The following is an 11313-nucleotide window of genomic DNA, read 5'->3' as shown; positions in this document are numbered from 1 at the left end:
ATATATTCATCTGATCAGAAAAATTTAAAAAACTGCAGCCAAAGAAGCTAACACAAATTCCTCTAATATGAAGAATGAAAACACACAAAAATTCCAATTCCATAAACAGAAAACAAGTGTTTAATAAACGGAAATCAAGGACAATTAATAAATATTAGTATACTTGCTAATTCCAGTTAAAATAACAAAGATATTCATAGGATGTTTTACTCTAACATGACCAAGACAAAAACAGCTGATAGACCTTTCAAGCTGTTTCACAATAGGAAAATTACATACTACAAAAATTTTAAAGATCATTTCTCTGAAAATTCAGTCTGTCAGCTAGCTGCATTTCTTTAACCTTTCTAGATTATTTTATCACTTATTTTAAAAAGTATTTTATTGACCACTTTTAAATATTGTTGCTTTCCCAAAATACACCCATAGAAAGATTATACCAGACAATATGCACTTCTCCCACAAATCCCAGTTCCTACCACCTTCCTAAAAGAAGAAAATATACTCTCTGGAAACAAGACTTGTCCTTATATTTTACCTGACTTTTAAGAGGGGATGATTTCTGACAGAAATCTGGGATGACACAAATCGATATAGAATGAATCAATGTACAATGATTCAGGAAATCTGTTCAATGTAATGATCAAAGTTCTGAGAAAATAACTTACTACCCGCCTCCTTAAAAAAGGGCAAAAGAGAAGTATGAGGGGTCAAATAAGACAAATTATTTTATCAATTTATTTTATATTTATATTCTTCCTCTGTCGGCCTTTCAGTTCTTTTAGACATGGTCAATAAAGAAATTTCTCTAGTATGACTATAACATGTTTGCAAAACAGCTTTTGTTTTCTATTTGAAGGGAAGAGCGAAGGGAGGAAAAGTAGACATTTGCTGATTGAAAAAAAATAAATTAATTTTAATAAAGACAGCAGAATTACTGATAATTACCTCACATCTCAATGGCACTGTGAAATACATTCAAATAACTATTAGGCTGTTATACTGTGCACAAACCTGTGTTCCCTACTATGGTAAGATTTTCTTGTTTATAAAAAGGAAAAAAAAAAGTTAAAATTGGGCTTTTAGCCTTCCTAAAATTCATAAAACTTGTCTACCTATTAAAGCCTTTCCCCAGGATTTGTGGCTAAATGCCTGAATTGTAGAATTGTATTTGAAGTGTGATGGCAATGATTGGCTCTCTCCAAATAACCAATGTATATGATCACAATTCAAGATCTATAAGGTAATTTCTTTTTATCTTTCTCTTGCTGCTTGCCTTGTGAGAAATCAATTCACTAATAATTTGCCAACTCTATCCCACTGGCAGACTGATATAGGGTTGGGGTGGGTGGATGGTGAAAGGCATGCTAAAACAATGATTACTGTAACCTGTCAGATACCCCAGGAAAAGTGTAATTAACCTTTTTCATCACTTACCCTTTAGTCTTTCCATCTTCTTCTGGGTAATAATCATTGGTTATTTTCCCAAACTTGGAAAAGATCTTGTGGATGACATTCTTTAATTTCTCAAGACGGTCAGGTCCTACTTGAGGAACATTGTCCACCACTATCACAGAATCAATTCCATCAGCTTCCTGTGGTCTATCTTTGAGTACATCTCCCAGCAATTCTGCAAAAGTTAAAAGATAAATATTTATCAAGGATGAAACAATTTTCATATACACACTTCTCTGCTTTCTCAGTGGAATATAATTCTCCAAACCAAATGCTTTCTTTCCCCCTCCTTCTCAAATCTACTGAAAAGGTAAGAAAAGTCAAGACCACAAAAATATGTACAGTTATAAAAAACAAATTCTTGAATTAGCTGTGGAAATGAAGAAGGGAAAAATGGAGTAAGAAAGGGAAAGAAAACAATGCCTCAATCTATTCTCCTAGTCTCTATCAGGTACAGCAGGTTTCATCAGCAATCCTTTGGAATTATGGTTGGTCATTGTGTTGACCAGTTACTAACCAGTTAAGTCTTTTAGAATTTGTTGTGCTCCTCTCAATCTACTCTGTCATGATTTGGGGCTGTCTGCAATGGAGAATACCATCTGTATCCAAAGAAAGAATTGTGGAGTTTGAAAGAAGACCAAGGTCTATTAACTTTAATTTAGAAAAAAAACTGATATCTTACTGTCTGATCTTGCTGTCTCTTATACTTTATGTTTCTTCCTAAAGGATATGATTTCTCTCTCATCACAATCAATTTGGATCAATGTATACCATGAAACAATGTAAAGACTGGCAAACTGCCTTCTGTGGGGGGTGGGGGGAGGGAAATAAGATCAGGGAAAAATTGCAAAACTCAAAATAAATAAAATCTTTAAAAAAAATCTAGTCTGTCATAAATTCCTCCCTATCCATAGAGATAATTTCTTCCAAGACTATTTAATTTGCTTATATTATTCTGTCTAAAATCATGAACCCATTTGGAGCTTACTTGGTATATGGCTACATGGTTGTCTAAACCTATTTTCTTTCTTTTTTTGGCAAGGCAATGGGGCTAAGTATTTTTGCCCAAGATTACACAGCTAGGTAATTAAGTGTTTTGAGGTAGGATTTGAACTCAGGTCCTCCTGACTCCAGGGCTGGTACTCTATCCACTGCACCACCTAGCTGCCCCTAAACCTATTTTCTTTTTTCAGTTTTCTAAAGATTTGAGTTTTACAATTTTTCCTCTAATCTTACTTCCTTCTCCCCAATCCCCACAGAAGGCAATTTTTCAGTCTTTACATTGTTTCCATGGTATACATTGATCCAAATTAAATGTGATGAGAGAGAAATCATATCCTTAAGGAAGAAACAGAGAATAAGAGACAGCAAGATCAGACAGTAAGATATCAGGTTTTTTTTTCCCCTAAATTAAAGTTAACAGTCCTGGGTCTTTGTTCAAACTCCACAGTTCTTTCTCTGGATACAGATGACATTTATTCTCTATTTCAGACAATCCCAAATTGTCCCTGATTGTTGCACTGATGGAATGAGCAAGTTCATCAAGGTTGATCATCACCTCCATGTTGCTGTTAGGATGTACAATGCTCTTCTGGTCTGCTCATCTCACTCAGCATCAGTTCATGCAAATCCCTCCAGGATTCCCTGAATTCCCATGCCTCCTGGTTTCTAATAGAACAACAGTGTTCTATGACATACACATACCAATTTGCTAAGCCATTCCCCAAATGAAGGACATTTGCTTGATTTCCAATTCTTTGCCACCACAACCTAAACCTATTTTCTAACAGATTTTTCTCTAGTTTTCTGGATGCCTTTTGTCAAATAATGATGAATTCACACTTTGAACACAAAGGTTCCTAATTATTAACAAATGTATCACACTATTTTCAAACCTTAAACATGTCAATCAAGGAACTATGGCTATATTAAATCCTGACTCCCATTTACTTTCTTAGAAAGACAAGAAATAGTCATAACACTGTATTAACTCATCAAAAATGATGGGAAAATGATAGAAAATGTGATTTAAGAGAGAGAAAATGCAAATAGGAAAGTAATACAAATATGGAACAAGAGTCTGAGAAAAAATTAAGATTTTAAATTTCTATGAGCCAACTATATTCCAAATTCTTCTGAAACATTTGTTGCACTGAAACCATCAACAAAAGTTTATGAAGGTTTAAGATATCAGATGCTATGCCACCTTTGATTATATAGAAATCACATTCTCAATCAGTATATGGCAAGTAACACGTTATTTTAATTTATTTTCTAATTAATCATGAGTAACTTGCTTTTAAATTAATAGTGGGGAAAAAAATGATGGAAATACCACCATACTCCCCATTACCAAAATTTTTTATCTTTTGGTTTGGTCTTTCAGCAGGCAGAGGAGGAAAACAAGGAGGATACTGGCCTATTGAAGATAGGGAATAGTGAGGTCCATGCTACTTGAACATGGCTCTTCCTCCCTTATCTATAAGGCAAACTTTTTTAAATAAACATGCATGAGGGTAGAAAGTTCTTTGTAATCAGATCAACAAAGCACTGTTACTGCACTTACAGAATATAGTCACAAAGTGAAACATGCACATAACAATGTTACACAGAATCCTTGTGTTTAATGGAATTTTCTTACACCTATATAACCTGACTCATGATACTTTAAGACACTTGTCCCTTGCTGTTAATCTACGATAAGACTAGCTCTTTTTCCTGGCAGTGGGTTAAGTCTCGGTATTATTTCTACAAAGGTAAATCAGTTTCTGATTTGAACCAATTTCTTAATGCCAACATACAGCTTTAAGTCCAATGTTGAGGAAATACTCTTTTTAATCAAGGGCACTGACTAACAGAAAGTTTCTCTAAAGCTATATATATATATTTATATATACACATATATATATATAATTTTTTCCCTAGAAGTACAAAATGTTCAACTCACTTAAAAAGTACAAGAGACACTAAAATTCATTCAAAAAATATAATAAATTAAAAAATGACTTTAGCTTCAAATTAGAATTAGCCTTGAGGGAAAAGCTCAAATTCTTTCAGAAAGTAGAATATGGAAGGGAATGGAGAGAAAAGGGAGTTAAAAAAAAAGTTAAAACCAAAGTAGAATCAATTGGGATGATGGCTAAACAAAGTGTGGTGTGTAAAAACATTACATTGTTATAAATCATAAAAAAAGAGAAATTCAGACAAACACAGGAAAATCTTTATGAACCCACAGAGATAAGCAAAAGCTAGAACAAAAATATCAATAACATAAGCGAAAGCAACAGAAAGACATTAAAATTCAAAATAAATGCAAATGCTGCAAAATTCTGTAGGTAGTACTCAGATTGGTTGCTGTGTTGACTGGTATTAGTTAAACATTTTTCTTTCTGAGAGAGTATTCTTTTAGGAGGTAGGAAAAGACTCCAGTGTAAAAAAGCAAAAATAAAAACAAAAATTATTAATAAAAATTGTTTGGAAAAGCAAGATATACAAAAGTGATAAGGCAAATATTAATTTAGCAGATTCTTAGAGATGTTTTAGAGTTAACCTCTGATCATAGCTCTGAAAACTATTCCAGACTCTAAACTTCAAAATCCTCAAAAAGCATTATCACCATGAATTGTGATGGTAGTAATGAGGACAGACAGGCAACACTCAGTTTTTAATCCTATTTCTAGCTGTGGAATCTTGGGGAAGTCAATAAATGTTTCTAAGTCTCAGTTTCCCCACTTAGGAAATGGAGATAATATCTGTTGCCCTTCAAAGCATTATGAGGACCAAATGAGTTATATAAAATGTTCAATATTTTAATGCACTACAATATTTGAAGAAATGGAATATGGCAGCCTCAAGGGATAATCTTAGCAACATTCTTTTTTTTTTTAAGGTTTTTGCAAGGCAAATGGGGTTAAGTGGCTTGCCCAAGGCCACACAGTTAGGTAATTATTAAGTGTCTGAGACCAGATTTGAACCAAGGTACTCCTGACTCCAAGGCTTTATCCACTACGGCACCTAGCCACCCCAGCAACATTCTTAGTAAATTTATCTGGTTCACTTTTGCTACTTCCATATTGAATTTAACTACACTATCCCATAACTCTTTTTCCCTTAAAAATCTTTCACAAAATGTTGCTTCTACTGTATTAATAGAATACATTGTTCCAGTGTGCAGAAACAAGTGTTCTCTTGATACTATTGAAATGTCAGGTCCTAAGCATAAGTCAAGAATCCCATTAGCTAGTTGCCTGTATGCCCTTATGAGACCCTCTGAATTAGAAGAGGGACATGACCAACAGTGACATCATCGGTCATATGTCCAGCAATAATTTTTCTTCAGAAGCTTTAAAAAAATTTGTAAATCTACCAAAACTGAGGTTATACAAATACTTTAAAACAATATAACAGGAATAATGGTTTGTCATAAACATACTTATCTATACTAAAAGTAACTATAATCCCAATTTTTCTTTTAAACCTTGAATATTTGAATATGCAAAATATCACAGGTAAAAAAAGACCGATAGATATAATTTTCTTTGCTGCAAGTACATTTCAAAGGTAGGATAAAAAATATAAGGGTACATTAAAAGAAAAATATCAATTAAGAACAGAATACAATTTTCTTTAATCTTAACTAAAGGGTATCCAAACACTTTCAATATAAACAATACAAATTTGTGCTTTTAAAAATAATTTTCAAAATTATTCCCAATTTAAAACTTGTAATAGATGCCTAAAATCAAGGTCAAAGAAGACCAGAGGAGGAGATAAAGAAGCTGCATAAGCAAACTCTCACTTTTAAAGAAGTACCTGGGGGGGGGGGGGGGCGGTATGGGAGAAAGAAAGCAAGATTGGGGGGAAAAATTGCAAAACTCAAAAATAAATAAAACCTTTCTAAAATTAAAAAAAAAGTACCTTATACATCTACCATATAATAAAATTCAATCAAATCCTTGGGTTTACTTTTAAATCTCACACACTATACAATTAAACTGCTTGTTAAGCCTGCTCTGCTTTTATAAAGTTTGGATATTACGCAAGGCAGTTTTTATAGAAATGGATGCAATTCCTCCCCCAATCATAAAGACCTGACTATGTCTACTTATAAGCACCTACCATTTTTACAAGTAGCTCATAGTAAAAAAAAAAAATGTTAAATACTAGCCATGTGAAGAGAGGAAAGTGGAACACAGTAGATGGTTTGCCTTAAATCAAGGAAAGCGAATTCAATTCCTTCCTCTGACACATACTAGCAGAGTGACTCTAGGAAAGTCTGTAATTTCTTAGTCAGCTAGGCTACTCTAGGAAACTTTCTTCACCTGTATGGAAATTTTTGCTTTAAAAAAAAGATTTGGTAAGGTCAATCAAATTGTTTCCTTTGTAACTCTACATATTTTATAAATTTAAAAACGTCTTCTGAGAGGGGGTCCAAATGTTTTACCAGATTGTCACGGGGCCATGACCCAAAAGAATAAGAATCCCTACTTCAAAAGTCTCCTAAGTCTCTATCTGTATGAAAAGTTCTAACCTGTATTGAAGAATTTTCTGATCTTCAAATTTCCTGTTTAAAAGGTTCTAACCTATATTGGAGAATTTTCTGATCTTTGAATTTACTTTATTAATGAAATCACAAATGTGCGTCATTACAAGCAAAAATACCTGGCTAACTATTCTCTAATATGCCTTCAGAAAAAGAGGAGGAAATATTCTTATAATAATGAGTTAAGAGACAAGATTTAATGATTAATATTTAGATTTAAAAACTTGACCAATATTTGCTTAACTAAGCCTTAGAGTCAATGGAAAACCTAAACAGAAAAGATGACTCTAGATGAACATAATTTTGAAATGAAGTCAACCTAACACGAAATAAATGTCTTAGGTTGTGGCTTCTAAACGAGGTTTGATGCTTTTAAAGAAGGACCAATGAAAAATTCAAATGAAAAGCCACACAAAATTCAAAAAATGTGTTTGGTTTAAGATGGGTAGAGGAGGGGTGGCTAGGTGGTGCAAGGGATAGAACACCAGCCCTGGAGTCAGGAGTACCTCAGTTCAAATCTAGCCTCAGACACTAAATAATTACCTAGCTGTGTGGCCTTGGGCAAGCCACTTAACCCCACTGCCTTGCAAAAACTAAAGATGTGTAGAATAGAAGCATCTATGCTTAGATCAGAACCAGGAGTTTCTCCATTAATAATAACTAGCTAACATTTATAAAGCAATTTATGTCTTGCAAAGTGTTTACATGAAACATTCATACTAGCCATTCAAAGCAATTGACCAGGGAAAATTTTTTACAATACCAACCAAAAAAATTCTAGCAAAAAAAGTTAGACATTTGGTGCCAGAGGATCTATGTTCAAAAGACTCCACCCACATGGTACAGAGTCTTATAAATGGCAGGAACTGTTCTGTAGAATAAGGTTGGACTAGATGATCCACTAAGCTAAACATGCTAGATCTGCAGTCAGGAAAACCGGAGTTCAAATCTAAAAGCACACTTACTAACAAGTAACAACCTATTTGCCTCAATTTCCTAAATACATATAAGATAAGGATAGCTTCAATCTCACAAGGCTGTTGTAAGGAACGAGTGAGATTGAGGGATAAATGCTAGCTATTATAATCTGTAAAGTGTAGTCTTAATATCTCAAATCCCTTAAACCTTAGAGTTATTTCAAATCTAAGTTGCTCAATTCAACAATTATTCTGCTGTGCTAATCACAAATTCTTTATCAAACCCTGTCTCCCATCTTGAATTAATTCATGATTATTAAAAATCTATCATTAAGAACTTCCTTTTGATATATTTCAATTGCAGCACCAATACTATGGAATTGAAATTAAATTTTCTTAGTTTCAATTCAATGAATAGTTGAGTATAAGCCACCATTTTAAAAAAATTTGTAAGACACCAACAATTTCTGTACATTCTGTTTTATAATGTATTTCTGCAAAAAGGTTTAAAATTATCATTTCTAATTTTAGTCAAATGCACAACGATAAAAGAGCAATAGATTTAAGGAATGAGAGACATGAGTCTGAATTCCATTTCTGCTACTAGATGACTGAGGAAGTCATTTAACATTTCAACATATCAGTTTCCTCAAGTATAAAATGAAGGAATTAGATTATAAAGAAAAATAACTTTGAAAGGCTTTAAAACTGTGATTAAAAAGTAATGACAAATTAGCAATTCCAGAGGTCCAAAGGTGAACAGATGTGCTGGACTTAAAATGCGGATATATTCATCTTTCTGGACACCACCAATGTAGGAATTATTTTGCTTGGCAACGAATATTGGTTATTGAGTTTTGATTTTCTTTTCTTGGGGGGGGATAAAAAAAAACTTGATCATTAGGAAAAGTAACTAAAAAAATTTTAAGCAGTCCAATGAGGAAAAAACGAGGAGATTGGATTTAGTAATTTCCCATCATTGACTAAATGTTTAAAGGGCCCTCAGAAATAATAAAATTAAAGCCCATATCAAACAGGTATTACTTTAGTGGCAGATTTGGGACTTGGATCCACTTCAGAAGCCATAAGATCCATCTCTCTCATTTGATGGACAAGGAAACAAAATCTGAAAGGTGTAATAATTGATTTAAGGTTAAAAAAAAAATCATAGGTGAAATCTAAACTCAAGTCTGTATCCTTATTTTCATGATGTCCCCTTCTAATTCTTAGGGACAATGTGCTCTCTGCCAGAGTTTTCTTCTCTGTAAGATAGGAATATTTGTTCCTATTTTTATAATTCTTATGTTTAATATAAAAGAAAGCACAAAATTTTATATGAATATCAATTACTATTTAAGGAGTTTAATGAAAGAGAAACAGATCAGGCAGATGCTAGACAGCCAGAAGCCACTTTTCAACTCTATCCCACTACCAATTCTGAGACTATCTTGGAACAGTGGGTATTCTATGAGACAATTAAAATCTTAACTAAGTGGAAAGAGAAATTAATAAAAGGTTTTTAAATTGGACCTATTCTGAGGTTTCCAGGAAGAGAAGATCCACTGTAAAACTCAAGAGACCAGTATCAAACATACAATCAATTATCTGAGAGACAACCTTACCCATAACCCATAGTTCTTGCAGTCAGAGCCTGTGAGTAAAACACATAGTGAGTAAAACATATTTAAACATTTTTAAAAAAAGGAAATTAAACTCTTGATTTACTCTATTTTGAATATTGTTGACTGAAACCCAAGTAGACAAGTACTATTTTTTAAGGACCTCTTTTTCTTCCTTTCCTCAAAAAAAAAGGGGGGAGGAAGAGATAGCACAGTATAGAATAAAGTTCCCATTTCTTTTTTTTAAGATTCTATTTATTTTGAGTTTTACAATTTTTCCCCCTAATCTTACTTCCCTCCCCCCCCCCGCAGAAGGCAATTTGCCAGTTAAAGCTCCCATTTCTATAAAACTTAAAAAGAACTGGAAAAAAGTGTTGCATGTGCATTACTTGACTTTTCTTTTACCTGCTTCCCCACCCCCACCTCTCCATTCTTACATTCTATGTATATATGCATGTAAGTGTGTGTTTATATAGCACTATTTCTCCAATAATGAGAGCTGTGGGTAAGTGGAGAAACAGAGCCCGGGGAGTGCCACCTGCACCTGGCACCGCAGGCGCTGGTGCCCATGCCCCCCTCGGCGGAACTCTGTCAAGGGCCCCACACGAGGGCCGGGCGAGCCCGGGGCTGGCAGGGCGGGCCGCGGAGGGGAGAGGCTGGCTCTGGTGCCCGTCCTGGCCCTCGCCCGGCGCTCACCGTCCTCGCTGATGTCGTCCACGAAGCCCTCGGGGTCGCTGAAGGAGACCTCGTCCTCCTCGTTGCCGTTCTCCAGGCGCTTGGGCCGGGCCTGGTCCTCCTTGCCCGCATCTTCCTTCTCTTCCCCGGCCTGCGCCTGCTGCTGCCGCTGCTGCTGCTCCTCGTCCTCCTCTTTCTCCCCCTCCTCCGCCTCCTCCTTCTCCTCCCGCTTCTCCTCCTTCTCCGCCGGGGCCTCGGCGTGCGCGTCGGGCAGCTCCTCGGGCGGCGGCGGCGGCGGCTCCTCGGGCGGCGGCGGCGGCTCCTCGGGCGGCGGCGGCGGCTCCTCGGGCGGCGGCTCGGCCAAGGCCGGCTCCCCGGCGGCCTTCTCTCCTTCGGAAGGCCGGGCGGCCGCCTCGGGCTCCGCGGCGGCCTCCTTCACCCCCTTCTCATCCTCGGACTCGAGCACGGAGGAGGCCGCCGCCTCCGCCGCCGCCGCCGCCGCCTCCGCCGCCTCCGCCGCCTCCTCGGCCCCGGGCCCCGCGGGCCGCTCGGGCTCCTCCTCGGCGGCCTGCCGCTCCGGCTCGGCCCGCTGCTCGGCCGCTTCGGGCACCGCCACGTTCTCCGCGTCCTGCATGGGCCTCGGCGCCGCCGCTCCCGGCCTCGCTACCGCCCAAGTTCCGACTCCCCCAGCTGCCACCGCGGGGCCCGCCGGCTCCAACTACCAGGCCATGTGCGCCCGAGCTGGGGGAAGGGCCGCACCAACGGGCGGATGGAGGGGGGGAAGGTCCCACGCCCTCCGGGGCCACGGCACGCCTGAAAGCGCTTAGAGCCACGGACATGCGCTTGAAACTGTCTCCGTGACCCGCACTAAGGGCACGAGAGGCGGACTCTCTGCCCTACGTACCGTTTAATTCTTTAGGTCAAAAACTCTCCAACTTTGGATTCCCCGATTGTGACAAACAACTTGGTTTGGTCCAACATGGCTGACACTCTCGCAGTCTCCCGTTAAGAAGCACGGTAACAGCCTAAACCATTTGATAGCTTCAAAGGGGGGAGGTAGAAGTTCCTTTCTTGAAAGAACCCGGGGAAAAAAAAGGGGATGTGA

At 37.5% G+C, this 11313-nt stretch overlaps 1 protein-coding gene across 1 annotated transcript in view; it reads right to left on the bottom strand.

Annotated features, from left to right (window-relative positions):
• The window catches only part of EIF3B (eukaryotic translation initiation factor 3 subunit B), a 27512-nt gene extending 16524 nt beyond the window's left edge, over positions 1-10988 (bottom strand). The window contains exons 1-2 of the mRNA XM_074201917.1: positions 10230-10988; positions 1436-1630 (exon numbers count right to left, since the gene is read on the bottom strand). Of these exons, the coding sequence (XP_074058018.1) occupies positions 1436-1630; positions 10230-10842 (808 nt within the window). The 5' untranslated portion in view covers positions 10843-10988. The remainder of the gene's footprint in view (positions 1-1435; positions 1631-10229) is intronic.
• Positions 10989-11313: the final 325 nt, after the last annotated feature.

Source organism: Macrotis lagotis, chromosome X (genome assembly GCF_037893015.1).
Source record: "Macrotis lagotis isolate mMagLag1 chromosome X, bilby.v1.9.chrom.fasta, whole genome shotgun sequence".
Taxonomy (NCBI): Eukaryota; Metazoa; Chordata; class Mammalia; order Peramelemorphia; family Peramelidae; genus Macrotis; species Macrotis lagotis.
This window is presented reverse-complemented; position numbering and strand designations above follow the sequence as displayed.